General features: G+C 38.7%; 1 protein-coding gene and 1 long non-coding RNA gene across 2 annotated transcripts in view; one reads left to right on the forward strand and one right to left on the reverse strand.

Annotated features, from left to right (window-relative positions):
- Positions 1 to 20,318, forward strand: part of pitpnc1a (phosphatidylinositol transfer protein cytoplasmic 1a) — a 107,799-nt gene that overhangs the window by 75,957 nt on the left and 11,524 nt on the right. The window contains exons 4-5 of the mRNA XM_082188043.1: positions 412 to 419; positions 6,603 to 6,674. Coding sequence (XP_082044169.1) covers positions 412 to 419; positions 6,603 to 6,674 — 80 coding nt within the window. The remainder of the gene's footprint in view (positions 1 to 411; positions 420 to 6,602; positions 6,675 to 20,318) is intronic.
- On the reverse strand, positions 15,643 to 19,687 carry LOC309513012. The gene is made up of 2 exons (XR_014211243.1): positions 16,428 to 19,687; positions 15,643 to 16,288 (listed from the first exon to the last, which is right to left on the reverse strand). It is a non-coding gene; the product is annotated as an uncharacterized lncRNA (long non-coding RNA).

A 20,318-nucleotide genomic window follows, 5' to 3' on the forward strand; every position in this document is an offset into this window, starting at 1 on the left:
CCCACTGTACAGTCTAAATCTTAAATGTGACATGCAATTGCTGAATGCCATCCTAAGCTTCGTCAGGGGCATCTCTTTGACATAATGTATAGGAGCAATTATCAAGCAAATGCTTTAGAAACGACACCAAATAAAAAGGAGCATAACACGGACATATCAGAGATGAATGTGTACCCACACCGCTCCAAATACATGCACACTTTTGTCACGCACATGCACACACACATTCAGTGCAGGAAGAGAGCTTCATTTCCCCTGAAGAACCGCAGCTCTTTCTGTTATTGAATGTTTGATGACTGTCATGTGTTTATTGCCTGGACCATTGCCTTTAACATGAAGTCTCTCTCTCTCTCTTTCTCTGTCTGTCTCTCTCTCTCCCGGTCTGTTTCCTCCCCCACCGCTGGCTCTCAGAGTATACAGTGAGTATGACGACTTCTTTTATTGGTGTCCCTGCAACTGAAACTCAGAATGTCAGATGAAATGTACATGCTGTTGAACACACTAATTTGCACAAAAAAATGGTCTTATGCATTTTATGCTTATTAATAAGTTGATTAATACAAGAAAATGATGTTTGCATCAAGCCAAATTCCATTGGAATCAGTTGTGAGTCGAGTCTGTGTTCGTTTCACATGAATGGAGTGTAGAGTTGCTATTAAGAGTGTTCACTCACAATCACTCGCATTTCTATTTCAGGTTCTGTTTCAGTTATCTTGTCTATATAGGCAGCACACATCATGTTCTCTAGGTTTTGGAACAGAGCTACAGTGCCTCAGCTGATTCCCCTTAGCCACCAACCATGTTGTTATGCTATCCCAGAATGCACCGTTCTTGTTTTCTGTTGCTGTGCTGTAATATAATTAGAGTGTATTGGAAAACCCTACAGACCAGGTGTCTTCAAGCTCCTTGGAGACCTATTAGGTTTCATGGAAAACCTTGTGCTTATTCGAAAGAGCAATATATACATTTTAACAACTTAGGACTCCTCTGAGCCTTATGAATATGTTGAAGGTTTAAAGGTTTTGGGATCTTAGGGGCCATTCACACATAATACTTTTTTTCTTTTGCATTTAAAATAAAGCGGGGCAGTGGAATAGGAGAAAAACGTGTTGAAAAGTTGAACTTATTTTAACTTGCATTTTTAGAATGGCGTGTCAAAAGACGTGGGATGTGAGCGAGGCCGTCAAAGACATCATCGCGTGCATGTTTAACCCTCATTTGACCCGATGTTCATCGGAGGGGTCCAAGACCCTAGGACGTTTGTAGCACTTGAACCTCGAATACATAAAAAAAATTGAATGAATTCGAGGAGTTTTGTGGTTGAAATTTAGAAAAGTAACAAATCCTTCCCTCGTGGGTCAATTTGACACCCCGAATGCGAGGAACGTTTCAGTACACATAGAAAAACCTAAAAATGCTCAAATTTCAAACTAAAACTGCTAAAACTTTACCAAAAAATTATTTTATAATGTAAATTAATATTATAATACATGTGTATCTGAATGCGTACTGAAGAGAAACTGACTTTAGGACCCCGCGGAACAGCTCATTTGGTCCAAACAGAGCTAGAAGGCCATTTAGTGGCTAGAGTCATGAAATATCATGTTATATTATTATTATTTATTTCACAAGAGGTCTGCAAAGCCGCCCAATGTAAGATATCTTGAGCTGAATTAAAAGGGTTATACATGAAATTGAGTTATTTTGAGTTTAAGTTGAAAGAATTGGAGAAATGTGCTTAAATTACTATTTATTTATTTATTGATGAAATCTAGTGAATTAAAGGTTAATAAAATACAAAATAAGAAAAAAATTCCCCCCCAAAAATGCATTACAAAATAGAAAAATATTAGCTAAATTAAATAAACTTTCTGTAAAAAAAAAAAAAAAAGTAGTATAATTTTAGGGCTTCGGGTCATTTTGACCCACGAAGGAAAGATATGTTACAAAGTGCGACGGAAAGATGAAGGTTAAAATTGAAAAACAATGTAAAATGAGCGTTCTGTGTGAACGACTCCTTAGACTTTCGTCTCGTGTTCTGTAAAAAGGGTTTTCTCCTTCTAAACAGAAGGAATGCTGTAGCTACAATCATCCAATTGGTGTTTCCATCTGCATACACTCAAACCATATTTAGGCCTAAATGTAAGATTGATTTATTTGAAGTGCATATATAACGTGACGGGCTGGTTTAAACGAGAGGTGGAGATGTGTGGAGGATTAAGGCTTAACTTAAGCTGGATGACAGTCAGTGAATCTCGGAGTGTCTCCGCGTGTTGTATCTGTACCTAGAGATGAATGAGAGAGCTCTTCATCGGAATACCATTATCATAATCAACCATATGCCAGGAACAACAGGATACAAAGCGCTCAAATGAGAACAGTGGAAGACAAGAAAGGCCCAAAGGATGTAAAAATGAGCACAAAATGGAAACAGACTACAGTCACTTTTTCCACATTAGGCTGTTTGAGCAGCTTTGAAATGCACTTATTGGCTGAGTGATTATGGAGACAAAAATACATTTACATTTTCCCTTGACTTCTTGGATAAGGTTTTAATGTCGCTGCGCTAAGGAAATTGCAGTGAACACGTCAAAGTTTTAATCTTTTATTTTATCCGTCGCTAATTAAATAGAGTGCAACAGTAGAGCTCCGGAAGTACAAACCCTATTCATTTTCATCATAGAGATATTGATTTTATAGCAGTAACATAAACCTTTCGAGACAGACCAGCCATGAGCTCAGAGGTTGTTAATTCATGGTATATGCCTCTGTTGAAGCCATGAGTCGGCACAATTTTAACAATAAAAAAAATGACACAATTCCCAGTGAAGAACTACACTACCCATAATCCTGAAGAGAGATTCACCAATCAGAGAACTCACTGTATGTGATCAAGTTGTACACTCTCAAACTACTTATATTTATCTAATTTGCAATAAACGGCTATGGTTCAATAGTTCATTCAGTTATTCACAATTTTTTGCACTATATTTCTAAAACTTTTTTTCTTCTGATCAAACTTTGTAATGGTTTGGTTCATGTCTTTACTGGAGACAAGACTTTACTGGAGAATCGTTTCAAAAATCTCCTTGGAGAAAATAAATGGCAAAAAAATGCTGCTGGCACCCTGGCTGCAGAAAACATGGGGGTGTTCACTGCTCTGTACTGCCAAAAAAGACACTTTTCAAGATATTCCCTTTACACTAATTTCATTTTATTAGGATACATGCTGTAACCCATCATTATTAGAATCTCTATGATGTCTTTTAATGTAGTGCGTGCTGAGGATACAGTGGATTAAAGTATAAAACAGACCAAACTGTTTAAAAATGCACTTTCAAATTTAGCTTTTAAAATATATTAAAAAGGACCAATTCTGCTTTTTTACATGTTCAGCTGTCTTTAGTGTGTAAAGTTGCTGTTTGAGTATGAAAAAGGTCTGCAAAGTCCCTCCAGCGGGAGTTACTCTCTATATCAGTGTCACTGTTTCTGAACTCCCTGAAACGCCTCCATTGTAGTCTTGCGTTTTCTTCCGTGGACGAACACGTATTCCTCATTTAAAGCAACACTAAGGAACTTTTCCTCTTCGGTCGCCCTACAGTTTGGAAGCGGAATTGTCCATTACCGCTGTCGTAAATAATTTCGCCGCCCTCAGCCTACCATCGCACGCATGCTCGCTGTTTATCTAGCACCGGCTTTGAATGAACGATGTCCACAGACAAGCTAGAGTATGTTGCATGATTTCATGAAAGTATGATGTATTGCGACATCAGAAACGAAGACAAACTAAATTATGAGTATTGTAACGCTTGACGTAAAGCAAGTCAAATTTGTAGTTTCTTATGTCTCATTCGAACTACAGAAACGCGACCCGGCTTGGCAAACTCTCGACCAAGGCATATATGCAAAATAAAGGGGCGGGGCCTGGTTGAGTTAGTAGTGTGTTAAAACTCGCGGTTATTGTAAGGTGTGGGACATTTCCCAAACACTCTGGAAGCAGTTGACCAATCACAACACACTGATCCAGCCGACCAATCAGAGCACAGTGTTATCAGAAGGAGGGGCTTCTTAGAGACAGGAACTAAACAGAGCGTTACTGACAGACTGGGGGAGAGGAGCTGCAACAATGGAGAATATGGGAAATATAATGTGTTTTATTGAACATTCAAGCTTGAAAACCTTTTCTAGAGCCCCAAAACAACATCAAGACTTCGAAAAAGAGCATAATATGGCCTTTTTTAACTTTAAATGTTATATCAAATAACACACTACAGTTAAAATTATAATCAACTACTTCAACATGTACTTTAGTTTGTTAGTCAACATCAAAATAAGTGAACTTTTTTAAGCATGAAAATAGATAATTAAAATATAATGATTTAAGAATGTACTTTAAAGTTAAACTTTTAGAATGTGCACTTTGTAATGTCAAATTAAAAGTCTACTCAAGTGTGTTAAGAAACAGAGTCATGAAAGTGTCTCTTAAGGTGCACTTAAGTGGCCTTTTATTTTATTATATTATAGAAATATACTTTTAAGGCTGGAAGTACACTACAAGTGCACATTCAATAAATTGAATGCATGAATGTTTTCCCCAAATTATTATTACATATTTGGGTCTTCAGAGACCCGGATCTATATCTAACACTGATGGATCTCTACCTGTCATGATAATCTAAAACTCCTGATATTTTAATAACAATTACAATTACAAAAGAATAAAATAAAGATATTTTGTTACCCTTCAGTGCTTGAAAGGGTTCAGTTTGAGCAGGTGTTTTATACCATCATCACTGTCCTCATCAGATCTCATTTTAGTACATTCAGCATCTGGCTCATATTCGCCATCTTAAACATATTCTCAAAACTATCATTTTCAACATCTTCAAAATCAATATTTTGATCGCTGACGGCTTCTTCACCAGATCCACCATCAAGTGACAGTGAAACTAATATTTGATTGCGTTCAGCACTTGCTCTGCAGTAAACCACTGAGTAATTTCAAGTTTTGCTGATAATTCTTCCTATTCTTTTGTTTTCTGCCTGTGGTGACTATGAGTGAAACGTCACTTCATCATTGTGTATCAGACATCGCCACCTTGAGGAAAAAAGGTGAACTGCACTTGAGTCATCAGCGACTCAATTGTTATTGCGCAGAAAAAAAATCTATTTACACTATTACATTCCTCGGGTCATTAACGACCCTTTACACTTTTGACAAAAAAAATGAGAAAACAGACATTCTTTGTAATTTAATTTTCTTCTGATGTTGTTAATAATGAATAGATTGAGGAATACTAAGAAGTTTGATGTCTAAATTTAAAGAATGAATGAGGGGGAGGGTAGTGAATGACGTCCCGGGTCCATAAAGACCTGAGGAATGCATTTAAGGGTTCGTAGCATGAAATGTAGCTAGCTACTTTTTCAAAAGAGCTTGACTGTAGTTTAACTATTTGAAATGATGAGTATCTTGTAGTTAAAGTTGCTTGTCCAGGAGGATTAGTATGTAGACAGTAGCCGACGAGGAGGCATGCTAGGTTTTTAAACAGAGCCGTAACTCCAACATTGCTTTGCTGGTTTACACCCAAAGGTTTTCACTTCTTCTCTTCTCCTCGATCCTTCGCCCTTCCCCCACTGCAACAGCACTATTCCAGCGTTACGTAACTCTGCCTCTATTGATCTCCATAACGATTGCGGGAGCAATGCTTAATCTAATCAGGCAGCAGTGTGTTGGGTCTCAGAGGGGCTCGTGTGGGGAGGAGGGAGGAGGGAGGAGGAGGACAGGGAGGCTGTAAACCCAGCGAGGCAGAAAAGAGCTCATCATTACAGCACAACGCCAGGCTCATAAAACACACTCATACTGAAGCGTGCAGGAACAGTACACCAGATCTACCGAGAGCATGCATAAAGCATGTTCATGATCGTGGTTTTGACCTCTCGGGATAGATGTGGAAAATGAGTTACTCGACTAAATGGAATTAACAGTTGCATGTCATTTTCTTGCATAGATATATTTATAAATCGTTTGTGTTTGTTTCCCCCCCCTTACTTGTCTGTTGATTCCTTATGTGCAGTGGAAATAAAGTATGCATACTTAAAGGGTTAGTTCACCCAAAAATGTTTACTCACCCCCATGTCGTTCCAAACCTGTATGACTTTCTTTCCTCTGCTTAACTAAAAAGAAGATATTTGGAAGAATATGGGTAACCAAACAGTTGATGGGCCATTTCGATTGATAAGTTAGTGTGATTATCTACACCTGTGTGAACTTGAGGAGAACTGACTTCATATATTCACCATAGGGTCTGTTTACACGACACCGTTTTCACCGTGTGAATGGGAATCGTTTTGAAAATGGTTTCGTCTTTACGCGGGAAAACTCAAAGGAAATTTTTTTCCGTTTTAAGCATATCGTTGTAGAGTAAACTGAATCAGCTGGTGTTCTTGTGATCTTCTAAGACAATGAGCAGAAAATGATGAAGACAAGTGAAGTTAGCGAAGAGAAAAGCTTGTGCATTTTGAGTACAGATGACACTTGATTTGACTTGGGTTGCCAAATTCAACCCATCTTTGATGCATCTAACTTGTTTTCTCCTCTTTAGTGCTCTTTCCTGCCAAAGTTCTCCATCCACGTTGAGACAAAGTATGAAGACAACAAAGGCGTCAATGACAATGTATGTATACTGCATGTAGAGTGAATGTGTCTGTGTGTTTGTGTATGATTTCATCTTTTCTGGTCTTTCCATCTCTAAATCTTTTCTGTAGCGAGAACCGTTGATCGGTAACTTTGTTTTCCATCATTTATCTCATTCCACATACATCAACTAGTGAGCCCAGTAGTTTCTCAGGGTCCAGAGTAATTTAATGAAACTTTTTAGGGTTTGTGGGTCTGTCCTTGTTTATGTATTACTTTAATTAGATATTAATTCATTATTAAAGGGATAGTTCACCTTAAAGGTCCCATATTGTCAAAACTGAATTTTCCTGGCTTTTTTCATGATAACAGAGGTCTACTATGTAACTACCATATAAGTTTCAAAACAGTCAATCCACAGACAAATGCACACAGCCTGCATAAATTAGCTGTGCCTTGTGACTTCCGTATAAATGTGACGTCTATAAAGCAGTTGAGTGTATCAAAAATCAGTGTATAACTAGCTATTAACGTACATATTTTGGAGATTTACATCGAATTTGACAAAAAAAGTCTTGAGTTTGTTTACAGACAGTTTAAATTAGCGTTAACGTTAAATCTGCGTGCAGCATTGATGTAATGGTAATTCTAATACTCTTACAATAACGGCGAAAGTAAGGAGGTGGTTGTTTGTCTCCTGTCATCGCCGATTCGGGGTCAGAGTCCGGCTCGAACATATAAGGCCGGATAACATTTCCCTTAGCAATGTCCATCATTACAGGTGTTTTATTGACCTTACTCGTGAGCATCACCAAGCCACAGCAGGATACAGCATACATGACCCTAGTTACCTGTGGTTGGCCTGGCCGTGTGTCACTCAGAAAACAACAGGCCAATCAGAAGAGAGGCTCATGAATATTAATTAGACTGGCCAAAATCGACCTGCTCAGCAGAGCTCCTGAGAAAGGAGCTGTAAAAATATATTGGAATGGTTTTTGGTACTTATACCACAAATATATATTTTTAAGGACATCAAAACCTAAAATAAAACCTCAGAAAAGTGTACAATATGGGACCTTTAAAATGAATATTTTGTCGTCAGTTACTCACCATCTTTACTTTACCAGATCATAGGATGTCACGCACAAATCTTTTATGCATATTCACACACTTTTAAGGTGCATTTTTGTTTAGTAATTTTTGGTGCTCAACAGTACCGGATCTCTGTTGCAGTTGGGCAGAAACCAAAGTTGATATTGTGGCTTTATTCGGACCAAATGCAATGTTTAGATGAAAATGTTCACTTCCACAAAAGATATATGAACATGATTTAATATTTATACCCCTTCTATTATTGATTGCTATCAGAATGTGAAGAGAGTTTCAACCAGTATAGCAAAAAGTGTTTTAAAAAAATGGCCTACCCTACCTTTTCATTGGTTAAATATTTGCAAAACCCACAGACAGATGTAAAGGGGGACCAATAGTAATGTTTTATGGAGATACAAGGTTTCCGCCCAACATCGACGATACTTTTCATTGTGTTGAAAAGAGCAGGTTGGACAACTCGTACAGGTTTTAAACAAGGGGTTCAGTAAATGATGACAGAATCGTCAGAATTTTTTGATTGCGCAATTCTGTTAATATTTACTGGAATCCACACAAGCCAAAAATCGCTGGTCAGATTTCAGATGGGATTTGCCTCGGACAGAGTTCCGTGTAAGTTTGACTTTTTGAAGAAATGCTGGCCTGCAGTCGGTCGCGGTCTCCGCACACATGCTCACTCGCTTAGAAAAGATTTCTCTTCGTTTTCTTCCTTTGCTCTTGGCATCGAGTGACACTTTCATCCTCTGCCCCAAATGAGAGCTTTTTAAGATCACTCACTGCAGGTGGATAGTTCTTCCTCTCCTGTGATCAGTTTGAGGCATGCGTGTTTGAAGATCTAACATTTGCAAATGACGTGCTTGAACTTACAGTGATTAAATGTACCGCTGACAGGGGTTTTTTGTGTGTGTTCACTGAGTGATGGGATGAGGTTGTTCTCCAGTATTGCACTACCGTGAATATATCTTGGAATACAGTAAGTTGGATTGTCATACCAAGTGCTGCACTGACAAACAAATGAAAAAGGAGACTAATGATGTTGTGGGTGCTGGATGGTCCGCCTCAGGCCTGTTTCTGCATCTACGGGGTGAGAATTAACCTCAAAGAATTATGCTGCATACTTTCTCCATCCGTGCTGAGATACCAACACTTCTTTAGTAACTGTGGATGATGAGCAGGAAATCTCATTTGATTAGCCTTGTCCATGGTGCTGAAATCAACACATGAGGGTCAGGCCGATGCTGAATGACATCACACAACAGTGATACGGGACCTTGTGAAAACATTCAAATGAATGATTTTATTTCAGCATCATTATATACTATATCAGCAATGAAAGCCATCCAGAGCATCAGTTTTTATCAGGTTTTCCTGCCTCATTTCTCTGTATCTTGCACCATTAATCCTTCTATTTTAACAAGATGCCGGTTCCCGCTGAGGAGAGGCCGCATGATGCTGTAGTGTTTGTTCGGTGTGGGCAGTGTTAGAATGGCTCCATATCACTTTGAATTTCAGGCTAAAAGTCTTTCAGCTTCATCTGACCACAAAATCTTTTCCCACATCACAGATGGATCACCATTATGCATTTTGACCTGAAAATGTAACTTTTTTGTGTAAAAAAAAGGTTTCTAGACCTGGCTGTTTTTCCCCATTCCACTCTTTGTGTGTCGTGTTTTTCAGTGCAAAAACATGAGACATGGACAGTGGCTAGGTTTCCATCCAAAGTTGCGTATTTATTTTATTCCCAAAATTGGAATGTCACATAAAACATTTGAGAATAAAGCACCATTTCCATTACACGTCTTCAAGAGATTAAATCGTTAAAAGTTATGTAATCATATCGACTGTTGAGGCAAAGTCACATGAGGTTTTTTTTTTTTTTGCACATGGAGGGATTTCGATGTGTAAATGTGAATGATTCTGTAAATGTATTTCCATTGTAGTGTCATCTTTTGGGATAAAAAGTGCAAAAAATGTTGGATTTATGCACATCCTGGCATTTCCATGCGGCGTTTCTTTTTTTTTATGCAATATTCCAAAATGCGCATAAAAATAGATGGAAATATAGCTAGTTAAACACTATCCACCTAATTTTGAACGTAAGAGCGCCACGACCATTTGTAACTTGAATGTGTCTGGCTTTCTGTGTTATTTTTCTGTACAAAAAAAGTCAATGCAAACTTGTATTTCTTATCATATTATTTTAATTTATCTTCTCACACACTGATTTGTAACACAAATAGTTGTATCGTTTACTGCACTGTTATTCTTAGTTATTTAGGATTTTACCCTCTACCTCATGAACCGGAAGTCTCGCACATTCACAGAAAATATTCCCCTTATATTCCAATGCGGAAGCAAGCTATGTCCAAAAATATTTCCTACTGTATATGTGCTTGTCGAGCATTCGGTTACAGAACCATGGGCACTTCTTTCAATTTCTATTTTGGGAAGACTTTCCACTAGACGTTGGAAAATGGATGAAGGGATTTCCATTCGGACACACAAGCAGCAGTGAAGTCAGGCACTAATGTTTGGCGATGGGTCTTTCTCCTGAAGGCGTTCAGTGGGGTCCAGGGGCCGGTTGCACCAGCTGTGTTACAACTTAGCCTAGTTTTGACGTAAATGGACACCAAGTTACAACTTACGCACTACTAAATATTCTTGCGTTGCACCATTAAACTTAGTTGAAGTATAACTCTACGTATAAACTTTTTTTTTATTTAAAAAAACAAAACAAAAAAACAAAGGTTTGCTTTGGATATTGTTTGGGAAACCCATTTATGTGGGAATGGAAGAAATTTTATCTTTAAGATGTGTGTGACGATCACATGACACACACAAACCTTATTCTAATATGGAATTGTATTGGAATGGTAAAGAGTGTTGGTACGTGACAGGAGGTGTCACCAGATCTCAGTGATATGTGTCAGGTCCCCGCTATGATAACAGTAACTTTCTCAAAAGTTTGCAGAACAAGCGGGAACCCGGTGTTCCTGTATCTTTCTCTATTTCTGTTATATTACATTCTAGAAAGTCTAATGTCTTCCCAAGCCGTACAGCAAACCAATCTAATCTGCTGCCTGTTATGTGTCAAACTAAGATTGCTGTGGGGGAAAAAAATAATACTGTCAAGTTAGCACTTTTAAACATCCGATCACTTAAAAATAAATCACTTCTAGTCAACGACTTAACCACAAACAACTTGGATTTTATGCTTCTAAATGAAACTTGGCTAGAAGTCCTAAAATGGTTCAGGTCATGCTTAGAAGGGAGAGGTTATTATGTGAGTATAGGAGACCATAAGTCTGAGTGGACATCCATGACATGCGGAGTCCCTCAAGGCTCAATTCTTGTGCCACTCCTGTTCAACCTGTATATGCTCCCAATGAGCCAAATAATGAGAAATTGCTTACCACAGCTATGCAGACGACACACAGCTGTACTTAGCCCTATCGCCTAACGATTACAGCCCCATTGACTCCCTGTGCCAATGCATTGATGAGGTCAACAGTTGGATGTGCCAAAACTTTCTTCAGTTAAACAAAGAGAAAACTGAAGTCATTGCATTTGGAAACAAAGATGAAGTTCTCAAGGTGAACGCATACCTTGACGCTAGGAGTCAAACAACTAAAGATCAAGTCAGGAATCTCAGTGTGATTCTGGAGTCAGACCTTAGTTTCAGTAGTCATGTCAAAGCAATAACTAAATCAGCATACTATCATCTAAAAATATTGCAAGAATTTGATGCTTTGTTTCCAGTCAAGACTTAGAGAAACTTGTTCATGCTTTCATCACCAGCAGGGTGGATTATTGTAATGGACTCCTCACTGGCCTTCCCAAAAAGACCAGAAGACAGTTGGAGCTCATACAGAACGCTGAGCAGAACCAGAACATATGAACACATCACACCAGTCCTCAGGTCTTTACACTGGCTCACAGTTACATTTAGGATTGATTTTAAAGTATTATTACTGGTATATAAATCACTCAATGGCCTAGGACCTCAATACATTGCAGATATGCTCACTGAATATAAACCCAACAGATCACTCAGATCATTAGGATCACATCAGCTAGAAATCCCAAGGGTTCACTCTAAGCATGGTGAGTCCGCTTTTAGCTATTATGCTGGAACCAGCTTCCAGAAGAGATCAGATGTGCTCCTACAGTAGTCACATTCAAATCCAGACTCAAAACACATGTTTAGCTGTGCATTTACTGAATGAGCACTGTGCCGCTGTTCGTCCGACTGATTACTCTGTATTTTATTTCTGCATCCTCCTTTTGATTCTAAACTCAAATGGCACTGGAAATTGGATAAGAGACAAACATAAATTACTTAATTAGGGAAATTGAGAGATGAAGCCATGCTGATGAGCTGGGTCTGTGGTAGAGTAGTGAGTTTGATGTGTAATTAAACTCGAGGTTCTGTGGGGTGCGGACTGGATCGACTCCATTCCTAGAGCTTCCGAACAAATGGGTTTGTAGGGGTGTGGACTGATGGGGCAGTGAACCCAAGGAGTCAGTCCTACAGCTCCTCCTGTCCGATTTTAGGGAAAAATCTGGTCTATTGGAGACGTCAAATAGATTTTTTAGGCGCGTCGAAAGATCACGACAGACACAGTACAATCCACATTGGATAATCTCACAGTCTAACAAGCAGCTGTACAAAATATGATACACCAGTGTTTTGCCAGTTTATCTCTTTTAATTATTTTTATAACTGTATCCACTGTACGTCCGACTGACTGCACTGTATTCTTCCTTTTGATTCTAAAATGAACTCAAATGGCACTGAGAAGGGGGTAAGAGAGAAACATAAACCACTTAATTGGGGAAATTGAGAGATGAAGCCATGCTGATGAGCTGGGTCTGTGGTAGAGTAGTGAGTTTGATGTGTAATTAAACTCGGTTCTGTGGGGTGCGGACTGGATCGACTCCATTCCTAGAGCTTCCGAACAAATGGGTTTTTAGGGGTGCGGACTGATGAACCCGAGGTCAGTCCTACAGCTCCTCCTGTCGGATTTTAGGGAAAAATCGGGTCCATCGGAGACGTCCAATGGAATTCTTAGGCGTGCCGAATAAACACCACAGACACAGTGTAAGAGTAAAACTATATGCAAAATAAGATACACCGGTGTTGTGCCAGATGAGAGGTTTATTCTATGTATCATCTTTTTACTACTTGAATTCATTTTATTCTAATTAATTTTATAACTGTATCATTTATCTCTTTTAATTCCTTTTATAACTGTTCTAATTTCCCTTGCTTTTATTTTGTGCTTATTTTCTATGCAAAGCACTTTGAATTGCCATAAGTGCATGAAATGTGCTATATAAATAAACTTGCCTTGCCTAAACTAAATATTTAAGGAAGCCTTTCGATCAGGAGTAACGGTTGGAATAAAATAGCAGACAGACTGAACGGCATCAGTAAGCTCTTGTTTTACCTTAAATGCTGACATTTACACTTGCTTACATTTTGAGAGAGAAAATATTATGTGAAAAGATTACTTTGTTAGTGGCTCGTTAACACCAACCTGTTTTTACATAAATGTAATATTATAAAAAAATTGTATCAGTATTTATTTATTGATCCTTATTAATTTCGTTTCAAATACAGTTTCTGAATTTGATTTAACCTACATATAAAAACACTTATGTTATTCATGATTATATTTGATATCGTATTTAATATCGTATTTAATGGAAACTTATTTTTTACCGTTAGTTGCGTGAGGCAAAGGAAGTTAGAATGAAGGATAAACTGAAATTCACAGCATTTCAACACAACTTCTGCTCACGTATTTAAAGGCTGGTATTGGATCATTGAGAGTAAACGTCATAGGGCTGTCCCCGACTATGGATTTTCATAGTCGAATCAGAATCGTCATGTCTTGCCTATAGTCGACTAATAGTCGAATCATGTGTATGGGGGTGGGGCTGGGGGCGGGGCTTTAACGTTTCAAAGCCGCGATGTACAGAAAATCACACAAAGATATAGAAGAAAATGTATAAAAACATTTTTGATCAATAAAACTAAGAAATAACATAAATAACTCCAGAAAGGCCACACTGCAGATTTGCATTTCACATGCAAATCAAATCGGCTAAATTACCTATGCGAGCAGGCCAGCCTACAGCACAACATTGATGCACCGAAAAAATAAACAATTAATTTACTAAATTAAATTAGAACAGAATATACCTTTCTAATAAATAAAAATACAAAACGAAATAAATCAGAATCAAGTCACAAGATGAGGAGCAAATGTGTGCAAAATGCCTAAAGTGCAGGGGAACATATATTCAAAACACAAGCCACAAATAGTTAGATTAGATAACCCTGACAGATTAATAAATAAAATTAAAATAAAGAAATTATTAAAATAACGATAGTAGCCAGAATTTTCAACTTTGTCTTTTTAACTGCAGAAACAACAATAAATGCTAAACTGGAGTCGCAGTCTTTTTAGCTAAAAATGTTCACAGCATCCAAAAATAAAATTAGAACCGGCTGAAAAGTTTTGAAATCACTTGTACCTGATCGAGAGAACAAATCCTGAAAGTCTTTCACTCTGTCTGTCCGTTGAGTCTTTTCAAATTGTGCGCGGATAAAATACATTCTAACGTGAAACCCAGTCTATGCGTGAAACATGTTAACGTTGGCCGGCAGAAGTGCGATCATGGTTTTCCTGATGCTAAATCCAGCCTTGGAGAATATCCTTTCTGATGGTGTACATCCACACTTTAGATTTTCTTATCCCAGACATTGTTAAAGATTTAAATCCTTGCCGCGAAGACGCTCCTCTGTCGGTCACGGATTGAAAGTGAAACTTAAATCTGTCACGGGGTGTTTGGATTTATTCACGCACGTTAAAAAATATTTATTAAAAGCTTCTTTCTTTGCACATTTTTATATAGGCCTACAGCATTATCATAACAGGCTGAATATTAACGTATTGACATAAAAGCTAGTTCTATGTGAAATCAGACATTGAGCGCCCTCATATAGCCAAAGTGGCATGATCCTCGTTTCATAACACCTCTGCGAAGATTCGACCGTGAGATTGGTAGTCGAATCAGGCTCCTCCTATCGAAGCATCGAATCTTCGACTATTCGGGGTCACCCCTATGTGCGACTATGCATTACTTTACGGAGAGCTTACAACCTACTAGCTACGTTCTGCCTTACGAACAAATGGAGCAACGGAATGAAGTAGAGAGTTAGTTACAAACTAGCTAGTGCTTACTTGGCTTCTAGTGTGGACTTCACATTCCAGTTGAAGAAAGAGCTTACGAACGACTGGCGCAACCCTACCCCAGGTGTGGACCCTGCACAGGCCAGTCAAGTTCTTCCACACCAGACTCCGTAAATGATTTCTTTATGAACCTCGCTTTTTTTTCTTAAAGGTGAACTAAGTAACTTTTTTTACCTTAACTGAACAGCTTCGGAGTCATTGGAATGGTTATATTACTTATTTCGGGTTGAATGGTGGTCGTTTCGCACCCCCCTGGTGCCCGTGAGCGGAAAATACGCACTTGCAACTTTGAGCTGGCGGGCCGCCAGCCGCTGCGTCAGGAAGTCTCGCGTGATATCAGGTCTTGCGATGTAAACAATTGCTTTACGGCCAAAAGAAATCTGCTAAAATGCTGTCATTGTTGCGCTCCCTCACGCTGTCCGAACCCGAATGAAGAAGACGTTTTAAAGAACGTCCCATCTGCTTTGATGTCGTTGATCTATAGCCTCTGGTGTCTGAGAATCAACAAAGAGTTTTTACAACAGTGTTTACAACATCTTTTCACATCTATTCCGAAGCTGTGGGGGGAGCTCTAGAGAGAAACCTGCGAGCAAAAAGCAAGAATACAGCGAAGAAGTCCCGAAGCTACTGAGTGCTGCTTTAATCAACCACAGTCATGCGGTAGATACATGGGGCAGCACTTTGCAGTCTTCGGTGAAGAGATATTTGAACCCACCTCCTCATTTGTCTCTTGTCGTTTTGCACCTGCAGAACTCTGTCTGCATCTGTAAGAGGAGAAAACACAAATCCTTGATCTGTATTCCGCCTCTTCATTGGCGTGAGAGGCTGTTTCTGAATTATTATTATTTTTTCCCCTACATTTGAGCCATGTTGGCTTCTTTGAAGTTTAAAGCGTGCACTCCAGCGTGCATTAGTCTGCGTTGAAGCGTCTGCGTCTACTTAATGTTGCTTATCACCACCATTGAGAGTCTTTAGAGTCTGTTGTAGATTTGTTCTCCGGCTTTGATAAACAAGCTTGTCTGAGTTTCGTGCTTTGACTCCGTGATGATTTCAGCGTTTGGTTACATCTCAGAAATGAAGGTTGATATTTATTAGAGCCATCATTCAAGTCCTTTTCAAATTTCCCTTTTTTTGTCTTCCACCCCATCTCTCTTGATAAGGTCCACCATAGCTTGTTTTTATAAAATATTCAGCTCCTCTGTCATGTCACCCCCTCTTTTTATTCTTTGTTTTTACAATTTCAGGACATCCATTCCTCACAGCTAGTGCACTCTCCTTTTTGTGTCTGCATTTTAAAATAAAGAGGTTTTATACATTTCTCTCCATGTTATCCCTGAAGCTTATGTCACTTGGATGCGAAAAAAATTACAATGTAATTGGCAAAGCCACACAAGTGACAGACAACAGGAGAGCCGTTCTCTCACCTGAAAGCACCTGATCCTTTGAAGCAAAGCCCTCTCACCCATTAGAGTCTTTGTTCGGCTGCGAGCACTGGTGCTCTCGGATAAGTGGCAGCCCATGCAATGAATGCACTCGCTGACAGTGACTCGCGAGCAGACCGAGAGCTCCTTCCAGTGGACAGCATCGAGTCTGCAGCTGTAGAAGTGCTGGAGTCTGCGGAGGAATCCTGGGTCTCTCTTTACAATTAATTCAAGAAAGAAATAGTGCGCACATCCCAAAAACTTTAGGCAGGTCCTCGATCAAATAAAGCATCAAACTCAAAATAAACAAAAATCGGCACACTGCCACTTCTGCTCCCAAGAATTTATTAAAAAGAACAACGTTTCGACCCAAAGGGTCTTCGTCAGGCAAGCAACAATCATAGAAAGTGTGAACCATCACACCTGACCTCATTAGTGAACTAATTACCCAATCATCCAATGCAGTAACGACCTAATCAAACTCAAATATAACCACTTCATGGAGGATCTTTACAAAAGTGACTAATTGTGGGTTCAGATCCCACAGTTAGTCACTTTTGTAAAGGTTGTTGGTCGATCAGATCCCACAATTAGTCACTTTTGCAAAGATCCTCCACGATTTGCACATAAACGAGCTCCTAATATACGGCATATGGTGGTGAGAGCCGACCAAGCAATCCCTTTTCAGTCCCTGATGGTAATTATAGGTGTGGACATTCTGGACAATGTGCACAGTGTAATTTCACAAATAAATGTCACACTTTCAGCCATCCTCATTGTGGGAAACAGTTAAAAATTAAGGGAATAATTTCATGTAACACCAAAAACTTAATTTATATGATCAAATGCCCATGTGGTTTAGCATACATGTGTAAAACGCACCGTTGTTTGAAAACATAGAAGTAATACACGTTTGAATGACCAAAAGAACCACATTGCTGTTCATTTCAATTGTCAACTCTTCGCTACTTTGGTATAGAACTAGTAAGAGTACCCAGAAGGGCTGGTGACATTAATAAGATCTTACTTTTGGGTCGAAACGTTGTTCTTTTCAATAAATTCTTGGGAGCAGAAGTGGCAGTGTGCTCTCTTTACTATAACCCACAACAGAGTGACTTTTATATATATATATAGTTATATCCTGGTGACAAATGGACAAGCTTGTTTTCGCACTGAGAGAGATTTGCTGCAGCAAAGCAACCAGACATCATTCACTGTCAGTAAGAGTCAAAGATTTGTGATGTGGCAAAGATGAGCTACTAAGGTTGGAATACACCATTACTTTTAAAATCTGAATACATTATAAAACACTTGGGGGCAGATTTACTAAACAGGGCAAATTAGTGTGAGAGCGCAATGGGAGTGGAAAGTTTGGTAAATATGGGTGGTAAATAATGGCGCAAACACCACTACACTGACTAACGAAAACCTTAATAAATCACCTTGCGTGATTTCATTTATATACTCTCCTCCCATAAATTTTGCACCTGAAAGGGAAACTCCTACAAATGCATGTGCAATAAGGTCAGAGGTAAAAAATAACCCTGTCCACGCCTTTCCAGCGCTCATTTTTCACTGCATGTCTTTAGTAAATCCTGGCAGTAGTTTTTTAAAGCCAAAAGAGGGTTTGCGCTGGCACAAGCTGTTGGTAAATATGGCCCAGGCATCATATTTTCGAAATGTAAATGATTGCAGAAGAAAAACTGGGCATTATACACTAAACGAATGAGGATCACACACATTACCAGACTAGTAATTCCGAAAACAACAAACCCAATCAGAAATGCGCACCTTTTACTCACTGCATGATAAATAAAAACAGTATGTGTGCTAATTAAAATCAAGTTTGAATATCCTCCAAATGCATGCAAATGAATCTGCTCATCATATACTAATCGATTTTCTGCCCAAAATCTGCGGACTCCTTCTGACTTTTGGCATCTAAGCGTAAATCGTTTACCTCCAGACTGTAAATCGGGGACAAATCTGGCCAAAAGTCATGTAGTGTATTCCTGCCTTGATGCACAGTATGCTAATGTTCGGTGATGTGATGCATCAACTACCAATGGGAGAGCAGATAGTGGAGCTCATGTGATCTGCTGCCTGAAACCAGAAACTAGTGCCAAGTAGCCAGATCTTGGACACATGGCAGCTTATACTGGTCAACTATCACCCTGTAGCCCAAGACTGGTTGCCCACTGAAGCTAAGCAGGGTTGAGCCAGGTTAGTACCTGGATGGGAGACCTCCTGGGAAAACCAGGTGTCTGCTGGAAGAGGTGTTAGTGAGGCCAGTAGGGGGCGCTCACCCTGTGGTCTGTGTAGGACCTAGCACCCCAGTATAGTGACGGGGATACTTCGGATGAGACGTTAAACCGAGGTCCTGACTCTCTACGGCATCCTGGTCAAATTTGCCTCCTAATCATTCCCATGTGTGACCCTGGATCACAAAACCAGTCACAAGTCTCACGGGTATATTTGTGGCAATAGCCAACAATACATTGTATGGGTCAAAATTATCGAATTTTCTTTTATGCCAAAAATCATTAGGATATTAAGGCGAGACACGGCAGGCAAAAACATCGATTTTTCATGCAGTGGTCAGTTTGAGATTTTGGCCTAGTTTACTCCTTCAATGTGTGTTCTTTCAAGTTGCTATAAAGAAAACGTTGAAAATATACATTAAGATGTTTATTTTATTACATCTTGTTTACTTGCGGCAGTAAGTTTCTCCCGAATTGACCAAAAAGTTAGCATTCCAACGCGACACGCCGAGCGCCGTCTGTTTACTGAAGTCTGTCGTTGTAAAGCTCTGAGTCTACTGCACAATGCTGTCACCCAAATATGGGAATTTCCTTTCTATCAGTAACCAATCGTGAATTTCCAAAGGGGGATTTAAAGCTAACTATGAAATCTTATTTAGAGCTACTTAACCCTTTAACTGCCGTTTTCTCAAAATGAGTTTTTTGTCATTCTCCAGTAGAAAGATCTCAGCCTATGCAGCACCTGTGTACACCAAACTCTCCAGTTATACACTTAGCAGTATTCTGAAGATATTTTCAGAGGGATTTGTTAATAAATCATTCCTGGCCTGATTTATGTGACATTTTAATAAAAAAAATATGGACAGTATTTTTAGATTTCCGAGGTAATGAAACCATATATCCTGAAATCCCTCTGAATTATAAAAAAAAAAAATTCATCTGGTGTGTAAACAAAATGGCTTTATCATATGTTCAGATCTATCTACCGAAAATATATGCAAAATCGTACATATTTAATGAGATAAAAAATCTAACATAAAAAGAAAATTCTAAAACTTGTAATACATATTTTTTATATACTTGTGTAAGTAATCAACTGAGGAAGCTTCATGGTGATATCTATTATTTAAAAATTTTACCCTATTCACTTGGTGTCTCGCCTTAAGTAAAGATCATGTTCCATGAAGATATTTTGTGAATTTCCTACCGTAAATATATAAAACATGTATGTTTGTGAGTGAATGCAGCACAATCGCCAACATAAATGGACAACTTTAAAGGAGATTTTCTCAATGTTTCGATTTTTTTGCACCCTCAGATTGCAGATCTTCAAATAGTTGAATCTCAGTAAAATATTGCCCTATCCTAACAAACCATACATCAATGGAAAGCTTTCAGATGATGTATAAATCTCAATTTGAAAAATGTTTACCCATGTGACTGGTTTTGTGGTCCAGGGTCACATATATACTGATTGGCTTCATCGCTTCATTCAGCTTTGAGTGCAAAGAAAAGTGCTATATAAATGTAACAAATTATTATTAATGTTATGATTGACTTAGAACAGGCTTCATTGAATGTGAAGTTCACGGATTATGAAAAATTGCACTCATTGTATCAGTATGGGAACTTC

Source organism: Leuciscus leuciscus (genome assembly GCF_965113295.1).
Source record: "Leuciscus leuciscus genome assembly, chromosome: 1".
NCBI classification, from domain to species: Eukaryota; Metazoa; Chordata; class Actinopteri; order Cypriniformes; family Leuciscidae; genus Leuciscus; species Leuciscus leuciscus.